The sequence below is a fragment of the Falco rusticolus genome, chromosome 5 (assembly GCF_015220075.1).
Source record: "Falco rusticolus isolate bFalRus1 chromosome 5, bFalRus1.pri, whole genome shotgun sequence".
Taxonomy (NCBI): domain Eukaryota; kingdom Metazoa; phylum Chordata; class Aves; order Falconiformes; family Falconidae; genus Falco; species Falco rusticolus.
The window spans coordinates 19,752,360-19,770,111 of NC_051191.1; the positions used below are offsets into that span (position 1 = coordinate 19,752,360).

At 44.6% G+C, this 17,752-nt stretch overlaps 1 protein-coding gene across 1 annotated transcript in view; it reads left to right on the top strand.

Annotated features, from left to right (window-relative positions):
• The first annotated feature begins 1,995 nt into the window (after positions 1-1,995).
• GOLGB1 (golgin B1) overlaps positions 1,996-17,752 on the top strand; it is a 51,785-nt gene continuing 36,028 nt past the window's right edge. The window contains exons 1-8 of the mRNA XM_037387820.1: positions 1,996-2,075; positions 5,765-5,903; positions 8,788-8,884; positions 9,525-9,677; positions 10,438-10,590; positions 13,692-13,844; positions 16,346-16,468; positions 16,908-17,021. Coding sequence (XP_037243717.1) covers positions 8,795-8,884; positions 9,525-9,677; positions 10,438-10,590; positions 13,692-13,844; positions 16,346-16,468; positions 16,908-17,021 — 786 coding nt within the window. The 5' untranslated portion in view covers positions 1,996-2,075; positions 5,765-5,903; positions 8,788-8,794. The remainder of the gene's footprint in view (positions 2,076-5,764; positions 5,904-8,787; positions 8,885-9,524; positions 9,678-10,437; positions 10,591-13,691; positions 13,845-16,345; positions 16,469-16,907; positions 17,022-17,752) is intronic.

Here is a 17,752-nt window from a genome sequence, read left to right on the forward strand (position 1 = left end):
AGAACTCAGTGTTACATTCAAAATCTTTTTTATGGACAAAGAGGAAGTATACCTTACATATAGAATCATAGATTATAGAATTACAGAATGGTTTCGGTTGGAAGGGACCTTAAAGGCCATCTAGTTCCAACCCCCTGCCAGGGACAGGGACACCTCCCACTAGACCAGGTTGCTCCCAGCCCCGTCCAAACTGGCCTTGAACACTTCCAGGGATGGGGCAGCCACAGCTTCTCTGGGCAGCCTGTGCCAGCGCCTCACCGCCCTCACAGTAAAGAATTTCTTCCTTAGATCTAATCTAAACCTGCCCTCTTTCAGCTTAAAGCCATCCCCCCTTGTCCTATCACTGCAGGCCCCTGTGAAAAGTCCCTCTGCAGCTTTCCTGTCAGCCCCTTTAGGTACTGGAAGGCCGCTCTAAGGTCTCCCCGGAGCCTTCTCTCCTCCAGGCTGAACAGCCCTGACTCTCTCAGCCTGTCTGCCCAGGAGAGGTGCTCCAGCCCTCTGATCATCTTTGTGGCCTCCTATGGACTCACTCCAACAGGTCCATGTCCTTCTTATGTTGGTACCCCAGAGCTGAACGAAGCGCTGCAGGTGGCGTCTCAGGAAAGCAGAGGGTCAGAATCACCTCCCTCGACCTGCTGCCCACACTTCTTCTGATGCAGCCCAGATTATGGTTGGCTTTCTGGGCTGCCACTGCACGTTTCTGGCATCTGTCCAATTTTCTGTTTACCAGTATCCTCGAGTTGTTCTCAGGCCTCCTCTCAATCCCTTCACTTCCTAGTCTGTAACGGTACTGGGTATTGCCCCCATCCAGCTGTAAAACCTCGCACTTGGCTTTTTTGAACTTGATGAAGGTCATGAAGACTTTATGAAGTCAGAGCAGCACAATCACCCTTGCCTCCTAGCTGTCTCCATTATGTGTTAGCATATATATTTGAATGCACTCATAATGCTGCTTCTGGTGACACTGTGTAGTCCTGCCACCGGGCATGGCCATGGGCTCCGTGCCCAGTTCACAAGGCCCCAGGGCTAAGGCTTGCCAGAGCTGCCCTGAATTGTTCACCACTGGCCTGCAGCTTTCTTTCACTTGGCTTAGCTGTGAGAATAATTTCTCTAATTTAGCAGATGTGTATGGCAATTTCGTTAGTTATGCTTGTGTGGTACAACCATGGTTTTATACAGGTAGTAATAGCAAGCAGTTATTCTAGGTGGCATGAGATGTTTACGGCTCTTAACACAAGATGTAGAGAAAGACAGGCCTGGTGAAACAGCTGAGGTCTGGAGAAGTGGGAGATGCAGGATTTGACACAGGAGAGAACAGACACAGATGGGGCAAAGGCTTTGTGCTGGAGACCCCCTGGCGGTAAACAATTACCTAATGATTGGTTAAGTAAATGCAGGCCCAGAACTGGACAAAAGTGGTTTAGGAGTAACAAAGTAAACCTATCAGAGACATGTACAGGGCACCACAGAGACTGACACCCCCCCTGCCTCTTTTGGGGGCTTAGAAGAAAGACTTTTTACCAGGGCCTGTAGTGACAGGACAAGGGGTGACAGTTTTAAACTGACAGAGGGCAGGCTCAGACTGGACACTCAAGGCCAGGCTGGACGTGGCTTTTAGCAACCAGATGTAGCAAGAGCTGTCCCTGCCCACAGCAGAGGGTAGACCAGATGACCGCTAGGCTCCCTCCCACCCCAGCTGTCCCGTCACCCGCACACGCGTGGACCAAACAGCCTATCGCTGCCGCCGTCCCACCGCACCCTGGCGATGCCTCAGGCAGCCGCGGCTGATTGGTTGCTTCCTTGTTATTGGGCGGGACCCCAAGCCCTACTCGGGATTGGTGATTTTGTGCCATGTTGCAGGATAACCATGGCGCCGAGGCGGATGCTACGTCGCAATTAGCTGACTGACGTGTCTATCTTCGTAGCTCCGTAGCTTATTGGCTTTCCTCCCGCTAGGAGGCGGGGCTGTGAGGGAGGCGGAAGCTGCCGCGGCATGTTCCGGTGCTGAGGTGGCTGGGGGCGGGATTGGTTTCACTGCGACGGAGCCGTCGCCGGCGGGTGCGCGTCGCCTGCAGGTCAGTGCTTCCCCTCCGCCCCTCGGCGGTGGGCCCGGGCTGGGCTTTTTCCGTCACGCAGCGCCAGGACACGGCCGCCAGCCCCGTGGCGGCGGCCTTGCTGGCCCGCAGCGTTAGAGGAACCGGGGCGGATTCGCAGGTGCTGGGATGCGGGGCGGTGAGGAGCGGCCCGGGCTGGCGGCGGACCGTTCTCTCCCGGGCTCCGCAGTCCGGTCCGCCTGGCCCCGCCACGCCGGTGCCTACGCTGTGGCCGTGCCGCTATGGCCGCGGGGCCCAGGTGTGCCGCGCAGCGGGGCCCGCCCGGGGAGGTACCCCCCTGGGGAGGTTTGTGTCCCGGGGCGCCCGCCGGAGGAGCTGTGGCCGGCCAAGCTCTCGTCGGTGAATCTGCGGGGCCGGTGGGGCAGCGTGTGTTCTGTAGCTGCCTCGGCGCTGGCTTCCCCTCCTCTCGGTGGAAGGTTGTGGCGTGCTCCTGAGGCCTGGGGTTGCGGGGGGCAGCGGTGGTGGAGATCTGTAGCTCTCCTTCGAGCCTTGTCCCTTGTAGAGCCCCTCTGCACAGTGTGAGAGGCTTGGTCTGGGGCTTGCGTACAGCAGCAGTGCCTTCTATACCTGTTTGCCTTCAAAAGAAGGGAAGAGCAAAGAATTAAACTTCTGTGTAAAAAACTTATAATAGACTTGACAGCGGTTTTCCCTGATTTATTCATTCTTCCCTGTGGCTAATACCTAGAGATAAAAATGCATGGATTTATGCACTGCTCATTATTCATATGCAGACTGTCCTATGACTAGTAATGGACTCAGGCCATTCCCAGTAGGGCAAGTATATTTCAGAGTAATGGAGCCTCTTCTAGAACACTGCTGGTAGTCACAGTGTTCAAATTAAGGTCTCATGAGTAAAAGTTTCTTAGTCATGGGAGTGCTGAGCAAAATATTATTTTCAACTACAGTCAGAACACAAAAATTCTGGCTTACATCATGAATACAGTGCATATCTTTTGTGTTCTGCTATTCGTTACAAAAATGGAAATCCATACCAAAGTCTGTATGACCCTGGAAGAGTGATAGCCTTGTCCTGAGAGCTGTACTGTTTACTTTATTTGGGTGAGGCAGTGGAACACAGAATAACCTCTGTCTTTCTGTGTTTGTCTACTTCTGTTTATGAGGAAGTTGGTCAGCACTGTATAAAGTTTTCCTGGTATAAGCTCAGAAGCAAATACGAAGTGCAAGCTCCAGGTTATTCCTGCCACAAGTCCCTGAGACTAACACGTGAGACAGCTACTACCTTGCATGTGGGCTGTTGGCTTTGGGACAGTATTTAAGACTATGTTATGTTTGTTCCTGGATTTTTTTATCAGGGATGGCTCAAACAAGACTGAGCCAGGCTCTTTACAGTGGTGTCCAGTGGCAGGATGGGAAGCAGCGAACACAAACTGAAACACAGAAGGTTCCCGCTGAACATCAGGAAATCTTTTTTTACTACGTACATTACTGAGCACAGGCACAGGTTGCCCAGGGAGATTGTAGAGCCTTTGTCCCTGAGATACTTAAAAGCTGTCTGGACAGTCCTGGGCAACTGGCTCTGGGTGGCTCTGTTTGAGCAGTGAGGTTGGACCAGGTGACCTCTGGAGGTTTCTTCTGACCTCACCCGTTCTGTGATAAGATCCTCCCTGAACCTTCTCTGTGTTGTCCTTCACTGAATTTGCTCTAACAAGTCCCACCTCTCTTGTTCTGGGGAGTCCAGAACTGGACACAGTACTCCAGATGTGGCCTCACCAGTGCTGAGTAGAGAGCAAGGATCACCTTCCTCCTGGCAACACTCCTAATGCAGCCCAGGATGCTGTTGGATGTTGTCATGCTGTTTGTCATGAGGGTGCATTGATGGCTTATGGTCAACTTGTTGTCCACCCACCATGATCCTCTCAGGTTTTTCTCTGCAGAGCTGCTTTTCAGCTGGTCTGTCTCCAGCATATACTGGTGCAGGGGGTTATACCTCCCCAGGTGCAGGAGTTTGCATTTCCCTTTGGTGAACTTCATTAGTTTCCTGTTGGCTCATTTTGCCAGCCTGTCCTGGTCCCTCTGGATGACAGCACACCCCTTTGCGGGGTATCAGCCACTCTTCCCAGTTTTGTGTCAGCTGCAAAGTTGCTGAGGGTGCGCTCTGCAGTGATATCAGCCAGCTGTCTATACACTTCTGGTGCATCCTCTCAAGCCCCATGAACTTGTCTATGATGAGTTTGTGCTCCCTAGCCTGGTCCTCTTCCTCATAAGGTAAGTAGTCTTTGCTCCAGACTTTCCCTCAGGTGTTGGTGGCCTGGGATTCCTGAAGCCTAGTCTTGCCACTAAAAACTGAGGGAAAGTAAGTGAGCCTTTGCAGTGTTCAGGGCCCCTGCCGCATTTAGTAGTGGGTCCATGTTTTCTCTGGACTTCCTTTAGCTATTTATATAATTGTAGAATCACTTTTCATTCCCCTTCACATCCCTTGCCATACTCGGTTCACCTGAGAATATAATCTAAAAGTGAGTTCGAATCTTTAAGACTTGAGTTCAGTTTATTAAAGTCCGTGCCTGTGCAAATAGTTGCAAACAGGCCTCAGTTCCTCTGTTTGTATTTTCAGGAGGCCAGGTGTAAGCCAAGCCCAGCAAGGCATATTAGCTTGAGTTCAGTATCAGGTTAATGTATCCAGCCTGGACAAAGGCCACGGAATCTTTTTTTCAACATAGTCCCTGTACATATTCCTGAAATTGTAATGCCTGTAGCATGCAGATAGGTGCTGAGCCCCATACATATTTCTAGTTACAACTGATATCTGGAGATGCATGGATTCTTTTTTTCCCCTTATTTCTAATACTACTTCTAATAATTCACCTATCACTTCTATCAGTCCTGAATCATATTATTTTATATTATCTCAAGTCACATCTCAACCACATACTGTGCACTTGTGACTTTAAGAAGCTGTGGCCTAATGCTCAATAGCAAGGTCAGATCCATCCTCTTCAAATATTGCTTGCTGACAGTTAAAAAGAGGCGGTTTTGCATTTGGATGACTTTTTTCTAACATGTGCTTTTACTTCTGCCAAGACAGCAGGTTCTGTTCCTGGGGCATTGTGGGGGTGGTGGTTTACAAAACTGTAAATACTTTATTATTCTTACAATGAATCGGGGATTCCAGGTCTTTAAGTCTTATATTACCAGCTTGGTGCACAGTTGATGTTGACAAGACATTTCTCTAGCAGGAATGGTAAAACTTATTCTGGTATTCCATGCCTCAGGCTCACCTAGGGCCAGCTGAAAAGCAAAGTACTAGCACTTTTTTCATGGGCTATTGTATTGATACAGAATGTAGACAATCTTGGCTTTCTGATAGTATGCTTCATTAATAGTTTCACCCTCCAGAGCCCTTGGCAAGAGACTGAGGCCTGGCTTCTCTCCTCATGTCCTTTTGCTCACAAACAGCTTCTCAAGCATTTTATTCTGTAGGCTGAAGAAACTAAGCTTATGCCATTCAGTATAAGAAACCAGGGCATGTCTCAGCAAGAACAGGAGAAATCCAGTTTTCTGAACACTTCTTATGCTTATTGCGAATGACTGACTGTAATCATTCCTCATCCTACACAGTACACTGGGATTGACTTACTTCTGTACTGTTGGGTAAATTATTTTCCTCTTTTTTCTTTTTTTTATCTGTCTAGAGTCTTGGTTCATGCAACCTGCCAGTACGCAAGAGTTAAAAAAAGAATGGTGTGAAGGACCTGTGTATGACTGTTCTGCCTTGGAAACCTCTTTACTACTGAATAAGCAGACCTATGAGCTACCTGGCGCATGAAAGTGGTTGGTGTTCATATTCCCTTTTCTGCTATTGATACTTTAATGTGCATTGTGACATTTTCTACTTCTGCAAAAAAAGTTGGTTAGAAGATGTGACTGCTACAGAAAAATAACGCACTACTGTTCTCTCCATTGTCAGTATTTCCACATGTTCTGTGGCAATCTAAAATCAAAGATTTGCTTACTAAGAGATCAGGAATGAGTGGATCATTGTAGCCAGCTTTAGAAGCCTACTTCTAGCTAAACCGAGACTTCTTGTCATATTAAAAGATTCCATTTGATGGAGATAATTATTGTAAATGTAAACTTGATCTTATGGCTAATGTGAGTTTGCCTAGTTTCAGTTTGCGCTATTGGAACTTCTTTTACATTTGTACAAATTATTTTGCCATTTACAGGCATGGACTTACAGTTGGGATAGATGTAAGCTTTTCTGTTAAGAGATATGTCAGGTGTCACGTGACCTTTCTTCATAGAATGCTAGAATGATTTAGGTCTTAAGAGATGTTGACATTTGTTTTGCTGATTGACTGGATACCAAGCAAAAATGAATTCCGAATCAAATATAAGAATAAATGCAGTTTATTAAATTACACTATAATAAAGGAAAACAACATGCAATATGATAAAAGGAAACAGTACTAGTTATTATGCATAATACGATAAAAGAGCAATAGGAGCGAAGCATCAGATCATTACTGCAAAGCGTTACGGAGACTAAGAAAAGGACACATCACCAATTACCACCTTAACATCATCCAGGCCCACATTTTGGCTGGGAAGCCCCATTGCAGCTGGCGCCAGGAATCTCTTGGTAACTGGGAGAATTCCTATGCGGTGTGTCCACCCATAGGTGAGGCTTCTGGCCCAGTCCTGGAGCTTACCTGCCTTCATACTCAGTGAAAAACGAAAATAGTATACACACCTAGTGTATGCAAACTTTTAAGTTTAGGCTAGGTGCAGGCGTGCACTGTCTCATGTTTCATAGGGTTCACACATGCCAGGGACGTTGGCCAGATGCCTGAGCATGGTGGAGTTACCATCATGACACAGCTGAACACAATATTTATTGTCTGGATGGTCCTGCTCATATCTTGATTGTTCAGGGGGCTTGAGACAAACACCACCTGCTCATTAAAGTTGTCCTTGAGTGCCCCGAGCTCACTGTCCAAGTTGAGCGATCCGTAATTAAAGACAAAGACTTTTTCATAAGCAGTCATCAGTTTAATACATTTTTATCACAGGATTGGTCAAACCCTCTGTTCCTAGCACAGCTGGCTTCAAAGTTAGATCAGGTTGCTCTGAGCCTATTCCAATATTTTTTTATCATCTTCCGTGTGCGTATTTTTTTTCTGATTGAAATTTCTTATGCTGCAACTTGTGTCCATTGCCTCATGTCCACCTGCTGTGCACCCTGTAAGTGTCTGGCTCTGTCTTTAACTACCTAATAGGTGATTATGGAGAAGACAGCGATTATATCCCCCTCCTTACCTGCTGTTCTCAAGGCTGAACAAGCCTGGCATTCTTAGCCTCTCCTTATGTCTTGTAATGCAACCACCAATCATCCTGGGGCTTTCTGCTATACTTGCTTCGGTTTGTCCCTGTCACTTTTGTGTATCGGGGACACTGTACTTTAAATGTAGTCTTACAAGTGCTGAACATAAAGGAATAATTGTTTCCCTCAACCAGCTGGCTGCAGTCTTACTAGTACAACTCGGTATATAGCTGACCTTCACTGCTGTGAGAGCACTCTACTGACTCATGTTGAGCTTATCCACCAGCATCCCTAGGTTCTCTTCTGCAACACGGTTTTGCAGCCAGTTTGTCCTCAGTCTGTACTAGTGCGTATGTTTGTTCCATCCCAGGTGTTGGGCTCTGTATTTGCCTTTTCTGAACTTCATGATATTTCTATCTCTTTCTTTAGCCTGTTGAGATTCCTCTGGTGGGCAGCACTATACTTTGGGTTATCAACTACTCATTAGAATCTCGGGAACTTACTGAGGTGGATTGTATCGCCTTGTCTGGGTTAATGATGGAGAACTTAATTTCCGCTCCCTACAATGGCAAATTATGTATTGCTGACTGGTACTTCTTGCTGCCTTTTTCTGGTTCTTTTTTGCTTACTAAGATAAAGGAGGTCAGGAATGAGTGGATCATTGTAGCCAGCTTTAGAAGCCTACTTCTAGCTAAACAGATACTTCTTGTCATATTAGAAGATTCCATCTTTTAATGGTTTAAAGGTTTCCTCCACTTGCTGGATCAGTTTGGGTCCTGAATTTCAAGCAAAGGGAAGAAGGTATGCTAAGCAGCAGCTGTGGAAATACATGCCCTCTCCACCCTGTCCCTATGTCAAGGTCCTACGCTGTCATATATGTGACATGCAGAGGTCTCATCATCTCTGTAATGAGACACACTTGCATTTAGTAATCAAATGTCAGGGCTGAGTTCACCATTCCCACTACTTATTAACAGAAGCCTTTTATGTATGGCCTGTAAAGAAGTGACTTCATTTAAGAATCACTTACCCTTCTTTTGAGTAGACTGAACAGATCATGGTTCTCTAATGTCATTGTTAAGAAAGATAAAGAATGAACTATGACAGTGACTTGAAATCTGGTATAGAAACATTTTTCAATCATACATGTAGAGTGGTGAAGGTATCTTCATGTGTCTTACTAGCATATCATCTGCTTTTATGTTCAAAGTGTCTTGCTGCTTTTGTTAACATGGTCATTTCTTTATTCCTGAGGTTTTACTTTGGCTTTTCTCTCTTGGCGGAGGTAAGCCTGGTCACCTCTATAATGTTACAGGTCAGCATGAAGGGATGCTTATTCTTCTTAGCAGTTTTGACTCTGTAACCATATTCTGACTCTTTGTTTTGTTTTAGGCTGAAAATGCTGAGCCGTTTGTCAGGTTTAGCAAATACTGTTTTGCAAGAGCTGTCAGGTGATGATGGAGATGCGGTTACTGAATCCTCAGTTGCTGTAAGTACAGTGTTATCTAAAGACTTACAGATGTTACTGAGAGTTAGTTTGAAAAGTATGAATAGTTTGACTGTAACGAGAACTGTTTTCTGCTGCTTCATTGCTGACCGGTAGACTGAGCTGTCATCCCACTCTGCTGCTTCTGTATTCCTGACCTCTTAATTCACCATTTTTGTGGGGCAGACCATGATCTCTTTAGTTTCCACGTCTCAGGGTGATCCTAGAAAACAAACTAGAACTAGGGTGAAGAAAGACTTTTAAGGGTGCTAATGATTCAGTAGCAGAAAGGGGAGCTCTGCATGGTTGGGTGAGGGTGGAAGGCTGATCTGTATGTTGCCCTTTGGTACTTGAGATGGTGGATGGCGTGTGAGTGGTAGAGTCCCTCCTGTGCCACTCAGTTTCAGATTTGCTTTTGTTGTGTTTGGCGAACATGCTCTTTTTTTCTGTGTATTGGCTTATGGGTATCCTGAGCTTTCCTCCTGATTTCGCCTAATTGTATATAGTTCTATAGGCTACATGAAATGCTTGGCAAGGAACGGAGCGCAACATTTAGGAGTGGAGCTGAAGATGCCAGTTAGATGCTATGCTGCAGTCTGTTTGGACTTTTTTTTTTCCTCCAGAGCACTCATTTCATTTTCAGGTACAAGCTTTAGAGACAGAAGCAGAAAACATGGAGGAGGCACCTGAGGAGCTATTGGAGCGCCTAGCCCAAACAGAAAAACTAGTTGTTCACCTAAAGGATTTGATCAGAGAAAAGGATGCCCAGCTCCAGCAAAAAGAAACTGTACTCAAGGTATGATTTCTTTCACTGGGGACCTGGGAGCAATGGTAAAATGCTGCTTCAGCTTTCTATGCAAGCCAAGCTATGGTTTCTTTTGAACATTTGAGACATCTGTACTACTAAATGTATCAGTTCCAGAGAATTGTTGGAATCCAAAGAATGGACCCTAGCCCAAGAGATGTAGGATAGCTTCTGTACGTTTTGCATAGAGGTAATTCCTTCTGGAGTAGATTACTTACATCCAGGCTATGTAACATTTTGTCTTGGAGCTCCTGAAGGCCAGTGTGGATTCCTGGTGGCTCTAATAAATATTAATATCTTTTGTATGAGGTTTTTCTTTCCCCACTTCAGAGTGTTTGAGACAAAGAGCAGACTGTGCTGCAGTCACCCAGCAGTCCAGTGGTGTTACAGCACGGTAACCAAAGATACATATTGTATACCCTGAGGCATGACATGAGAGAAAGAGCAGATACTTGAGATAGTGTTGAGGGGCTGAGTAGAGCAAGTCAAACTGAGTTTGTACTAACTGCAAGAAGTTCCTTGAGTGATCAGTCCCTTGAACAGAAAGTACTAGAGCAGAAGCTAACTGTTTTGCTGTGTGTAGTGGTTCAGAGCAAATTTGTTTCCTGGATGTGTTTTGATTAGCACTGTTACTGGGGAGGCAGGTTTGAACAAAGAACGGCAGGCTGACAAATTATGTAACTTTTCCAAGTGGTGCTTTTGGTGTGATAGCACTGGAATTTTAGTTGCAGTTTATATCTTTCTTTTACAGGAAGAGCGAGAGGCTGCAGATGCTAAGCTGCTGAAGCTTAAACTTCAGGCCAAAGCCAAACTGGCCTCTCTGAACAAACGCATTGAGGAGCTGACAGAGAAGGGATCACCATTACCTGCACAGACCTTATCAGAAGAGCAAGCGTATTTCAAGGTTGGGAGAACAGGGCTGCTCAAATGATGTTGGCCTCTACTGATAACCTGGTGCCACCCTACATTTTAGGTCCCAGTGAGTTAGCATGTCCTATCTGTCTTGTTAGCAGGACATTCATAGTTCCCACAAGGATGTCTATGCTGTAGGAAGCTGTTGTGCTGCAGATGCCCTTGGAGTGCACAACTTGACCTCCTCAAGGGTATGGGCCAGTTTCACTTGCATACCTTCACTAATCTGTTGTAGCTAAGTTGTTTCCTGAAGAAATCACATCTGAGCTGTAAGTTTCAAAATATTACCTGTCACATAAGTACAGCAGAAGGAAGGTTGCTGAAATACAAGAACAAGGAGGTAGGGAGGTCATTAAAATTGAAAGACAGTAACTTACATGTAAAAAAAGCAACATATAACTTTCCAACAGTGTAGCTTCCTGTGCTGCTGCGATGTTTTGTGGTTAACAAGCCACAACTGTGTAAAGCTAGGTAAAAAATGAGGGGAAAGTGTCCTGTACCAAGACATTAAAGAAGCTATTAGCTACTAGCTATAAGCTCCCATTGGCATTGGTTATTTTTGGAAACTTAATTTTTTTCTGCTGATCACATGGTTTTCTTTAAAAACTTAGTAATATTAGGCAAGGGGAATATGACAGAAGTCCAAACAGCTTGCAGGACTTCAGATGATGTTAGTTAAACCAGAGAAGACAAAGGTTATTTAAAACATTGGAATAAAAAGATTTAAAAGGGTATCAGAAACATTATAAAGGGTGAGTAAGAGAGCTGTTAGGTGAGGGGTGATGACTGATGGAGTAAAAATTGGCTCCGTGACTTGTGCTTACTATTTTTGATTGATGGCATCATAAAATCATTGCGACTGTAAATCATGCTACTGTAAAATCATGTGCTACTGTAATCCACTTTGCAATACAATCTCGATACTCTTTCTCAATGCAAAGCAGCGTTTGGTTTTCATAAAGGAAGACCTGGATGACCTTGAGGATTGACGTAATATGAAAATAAAGCAAAATTTAACAAGTGCAAGGCCAAGTAATTGTGGTATCCTGCCACTGTATACTGGAAGGCCATGAAAAAAATCCCCCATCTGCAGTGAAGGCCCTGGAGGCTGTTCAGCTATGTCACTTTGCATTGCTGTCCTGCTGCTGAGGTGCTTTTTTTTTTTTTAAGATTATTCACATGTACGGTTTGTAGACCTGTGTTGCTGTTACATCACATTGTGTAGACTTCCTGTTATGGTCTAATAAGTGTTCTGGCTTCAAAATTCAAATTCATTAGTTGAAGGCAAAATAAGAGAAAGCTTATAATCAGTTAATCAGCGTGGTATAGATTTTTAAAAGACGCCTACTCTTTTGGTTATTATGTAAGTCAAACAGCTGTCTTTCCAACTATTGTACTAAGAGTGGCAAGGCCTTGTGGAGTGTAGACAAGGCTGTATTTAGAATATCTAATTGGTACTGTTAGTTTCTGTGCTTTTAAGAGTGCCTCATTTTGAGGAGAATTGAAAAATCAGCTTATATCTTTCTATTAAGTAGTTGGCATTTGTATACAGAACAATTGAGGCTGCTCTTAAACTTTTAAAATGGGTAAACACAAATTATGTTCAGGTACAAGAGTTTATACATCTTGGAAAAGCATGATATTTGAAAACTTGAGCTCTGGGAACTTTGTGGCTATGCTACTGTCCTTAATTGTGGCACTCCATGTAGTGGCCAGTGTGCAACAACTTTATCAGAAGCTTTTCCAAATCTGACTGTAAATATCAATTCTGAAAGCTAATCCCAAATAAGTAAATTAATCCACCCATCTTTCCCCCCCTAGCAACTGTTGTTGCCCCAGCATTATGAATTAGTATATCCCTTGCTTCTTAAAGCTTCCTGCACTTTTGTTGTTTCAGGGGTTTTTTTTCTCCTGTTCTACTTCTAAGCTTAAGTGCAATTAAAGCTTTCCCCTGTCTGTCTATTCTATCTGCTTCCAAAGACCTTCTCTGTAGGTGACACAGCTTTTGGGGAACAGTACCTTATTCTTATTACACTGACTTATAAGTCCTTCTAAAAGCCTTCATAAATTTTTCAGATTGGCTTTAAAGGACGTAAATGCTCTGTAGACTCGATATGTTATTGGTGATCTTTGTTCTAATGCCTGTGACAAGGAAAAGGAAAGAGATACATTTTTTTATATCTGTTCGGTCAAAAATCCCCAGCACTAAGTGCTTGAAGTAGTTGGGAGTGCTGAGATTGTAACAATAGATGAATGTTTCTCCTGCTCCTCCGTGATAGTTTTGATATGCTGGATTTAATATCTGATTCTGTGTTAAGCAGGTGTACAGCTGAGGTATTAGAGGATTGCCTGCCATGCAGATGGTCTTTGAAAGACAAAAAAAGGTGCAGATGTAGCGTGCTCATACGTCTGAGTAGACATAACCTAAGCACATGTTTTTGTGAAATGCTGTCCAAGTTTAAATTTCATGGTCATAAATGGAGTATTTTAGTGCCTTGGAGTGGAGTAGAACTGATGATTGTGTGATCCCTTTGCTTATTTCTAATAGGTTCATTGCTGTAAGTCACTTTAGTCTAAGGAGATTTCCATGGGCATTTTCTGTAGTCTGGAGTATATAAGGTCTGACCCTTTGTCAAGTGGAGAATATTCTTCTGTTGCTAATTAAAAAATGTTTAATTTCTGGTATTAGCAAAATCTGTGAAATTAAAAAGCCTCACAGATTAAGGTGGTCATATCATACATTATGTATTATATTTTAGTTAATAATATGATTTACCTTAGTTTGTATGGTAAGCATTCATGGATAATTATCCATTCCAATGTGATTTGACACTTCCCAGTTAAAGACATCTTGTGCATATCTACACAGAAATAGGGAAAACAGTTACTTTTTTCTTCATTCATTCTGAAGAACAACTTCATTTAAAGACACAAATTAAAATGTGAAGTTAAGAAATGTAGTAGAAATAAGCATCTGGTTAAGCGTCAAGAGTACAGTAGCATTCTAATTTATTTTTTTTAATTCCGGTAATACTGATCAGTTTATTTTCTTCTGTTTCTTTTCTTCACACTTCTTTCTCCTTGCAATATCAGAATGACCAAAATACAAGTGAAGCACACAGTGAAGAAGCTGGAGCACTAAAAGAGCAGCTCAGGGAGCAAGAGGAGATTGTTCAGGATCTGAAAGAACAGCTGGCTCTAGCCAAAGTGAATCTGAAAGATGCTGAAATCAAATACGCCACACAGGTACAGAAAATTTTTCTGTTCTTCAGTCTGTGTTTATGTCTGTTTCCACCCCACCACTTATTCTAGCATAATGGAATAGAATAGTTCAGCTGGAAGAGACCTGCAATGATCATCTAATCCAACTGCCTGGCCATTTCAGGGCTGACCAAAAGCTGCTAAAGCATATTGAGGGCATTGTCCAAACGCCTCTTAAACACTGACAGGCAAGGGGCATTGATACCTTTTTAGGAATCCTGTTCCAGTTCATGACCACCCTCTTGGTAAAAGGTATGTTTCGTAATGTCAAGTCTGAACCTCCCCTAATGCAGCTTTGAACCATGCCTACGCGTCTTGTCACTGGATAATTTCAAACAGTTGTTTCTGAGGATGTGCTGCTGCTAGGGAATATGGCTAAATCCTGTAGCCTGACAGGGGCGAGGTTGCCAAAGCTCCATGCCCCCCAGTCCAGCCAGTAGCATGGCTGAGAATGTGTTCCCAACAGTCACGCATATACAACTCCTGTATGCATATATAGGTGGCCAGCCACATGGGTAACGCAGACAGAAGGACCCAGCACTCACATGAATACAAACAGCACCAACAGCCTCACCCTGTTCTCCTCTATGGCAGTTCAGGTGAGAGAAGAGTAAGAACATATATGGATGTACATTGTGCATCTCACCAACAGCTGTGCTTGGACACTTGGTCTGCCCAGTAACTGGCCTCTGGATCCCAGTATCCCCAGTTGCTGTGGGACATGCAAAGCCCCAGGGCCCACAGCTCTACACCAGCTGCTGGTACAGACCCATTGCTCACACATGTGTGCACAGAGCCGGCTGGGTCTCCCCTGGTCCCTCCAGTAGCCAACACTCCTGGGCTGGCTTGCTTTTAGAAGAATGCTCGTATTAGTGCATGCATGCATGCAAACACCCACACACCACCACCACCACGCCTGACCAGGGCTCCCTTGTTCCTTTCAGCAGCCAACCCCCAGTAGTCTTATTCTTAGAGAGACACAGACACACATGCGAACCCTGACCAGGACTCTCCTGGTCCCTCTGGTAGCCACGCTCCCTGTGTTCTCACTCTTAGAGACATGCAGGCATGTGCTTGCACACAGTTGACCAGGACTCCCCTGTTCTCTAGTAGCCAGCTCCCTTAGAGATTCACACACACACAAAAGCAGGTCTCACTCTTAGAGACCCCCAGGACCCTATGGTCTCTGACAGCTGGCCAGAACTCCCCTGGCCTGTCCAGTAGCCAAGTCTACCTTTTGGTCTCGCCCTTGGGCAACACCCCCTCCCTCTGTCCTTGCTCCTAGGCTACTTCACTTGCCAGCTAGTCCAGCTTGATACTTGCTAGTGACTATACATTCACTTGCATGCTTACACTTGTTCCAGTTTCTGGCACCATGTGCACGCAGGCCCTCTGACCTGTGGTTCCACTGCAGCTGCTGGCACTTTAGTTCACTTGCTCTAATCACTCCCATTGTTGGCACCGTGGGCACATAGGCCCTTTGACCCGCAGTCTGATTCCAATTACTAGCACTTAGATCCCCCCCATATGCACACAAATGCACACTGAATAGAGACCCTCTCCCACAATGGAAGGGTTAGAAATGGTGTTTACTAAGAACACAGGACAGACTGCTATCAGGTGCAGGGCGTGGCCAGGCAAGCGTATTGAGCACCTGCTGTTTACACAACTGGCCTTTTTTAATTCCCTTATGCTCTATTTTTTTCATTTTTGTTCCTCCCCAAATCACCTAGGTCCATCCATTTCTCTGCCTATCTTTCCTCCTTTAAAAGTCTTTTGCAATACCCAAATGCTCTTCACCTGCATCCTATACCCCTAGGCAGTAACAACCCTTGGTGCAAATGGTGCTCCACAGTGAAGTCATCTTAATGGGTTTCATACTTTGACAGTGGGACTGATGGCTCTCTGAGGAGGGGGGGAACAAGGCCTGTGTAGGGTGTCCCTTCCTCAGAGTCAGAATTTGGATTCTTCCCTGCCTGCCGTTGCTGTTCTGTGATGAGCTTTGGAATAACTGGAACAGAGTATTCTTTGGCCTCCCAGACTTCACATTGCTTCTGTGTTCTATTGTGGATGAGCAAAGGAGTTTCTTATCACATAATGCAACTGTTGTTATGTTACATTGTATTTATTTATGGAAAGATTTTTGTTAATACTCTGAACTGCAGGTTTAGCTTTTGATCTGTGAATTGGGCTGTATCCTATACAAATAAAACCCCTGAAGTGTTACAAACTTGTAGTTGTAAAGTAACATATCTTTTACCATTCTGCATATTTTTAGATGAAATTTTTGCTTTCTGGGATCGAAATCTTATCAGTTAGTAGGATAAAGATACTGTTTGACCAAGGTGACATATAGGGTTATCGAGCTGAAGACCTTATCACACACATAATATGCTGGTGCATGTTGAAAGCAAGCCCGCGTGTCTGTCAAGCTTATAACTGTCTTGGTTTATATTTTTTTTTTGTTTTGTGATTTATGTTTTCAGCTGAGCTCCCTGCAGGAAGTGATTCGGGAGAAGGAGGCTCTCCTGGAAGAGCAGGTTCACCAGCACCAAGCTGAATTGCTCAAGATAGTGGCCCAGTCAGACCTGGAAGTAGAGATGCAACAGGTATATTTGATATAATAATATTACTATGAGAGGAGAAAGGAAAAGAAATTTTACCAGTCTGAAGACACCCTGAGAGAGCTATTCTCATCAAAGTAACTCAGAAGGGGTGAGAAGAGATACAATTTGATTGTCCTGGGAGTTTGGGGATGCTGGTTTGGACTTTGAGTCCTAGCTTCAATCTGCTGATTTGCTATCAGTTGAAAAGCAAGAACAGTTAAAAAGAAGTATTAAATTACTGTGCTCCAGTTCCCAATTTGTGAAACAATGGTGAACTCTTCCTACTGCATCAGGGCTCCAGAATAAGTGTCAACAAAAATGAAGTTATTCAGGCTATTAAAGTAACTTGTGTTATGCAAACTAGATGGGCGGCTGAAAGCAGGAAATCTAGCCTTCTTATGTTAGCCTCCCAGATACTGGTATAGCGCTGTCTCTCTCACAGAACCTGCGTACGCTTCAGAGGAAGCTAGAGGAGCAGGAAGCAGCTCTGCTAGGACGAACTCAGGTGGTAGAACTGCTGCAACAGGAGTTGCATACTGCTGAACAACAAAACCAGGTACCTTTCATGCTTTGCTTATTTCCTTACTGTCATGTGTAGATGGTGGATGGGGCCTTTGTCAGTAGCTCAGAAGTTACCAGATTAGCTTATTTCTGCCACCAGGTTTCCAGCATGAAGTCAGCTGGGAGCCTCCCTCAGGTTAGGCTTTAGAGCTAGAGGTCTGTATGCATAGCTCGTAGTCAGTCCAGACAAACAACAGGGATGGGGTGCTGCAGCAGCCACCTCTAGTGACCCAAATTCTGGGCAGGTGGACAGGGACAAAATCTATCCATGCTTCACGCTGCTGACTGATACGTTCAAAGTCATCAAATACACAACGTTTTGCCTAAAACAAAAGTGCCTAACACAGTGCTGCCATAGCTACGCTGTTTCCGGACTGCAGTATCCAGACCAGATCAGAGCATAGACATTCTTTGGTATGTCTTGCTGAGAACTTGCTAGTATGATGACACAGCTTCTGGAGTGGTATTGGCTTTCAATCATTTTTGAGCATGAAGAGAATGAGATCGAGTCTGTGTGTATATGACAATATATATACCTGTGACCCTTAAGACAGGGTTTAGTACACAATCTCTTAGAAAGCTTGTTTGCAGATACCAGTTAAGATACTAAGCACACTTAGGTACGACTCTCATTTTCTTTTCCCGTGTGGCCCAGCCAGGCACAGTGGTGGGACCTTTTACCACCAGGAAGAGGTGAAGAACCTCAGTGAGCTGACTTGTGCTCAC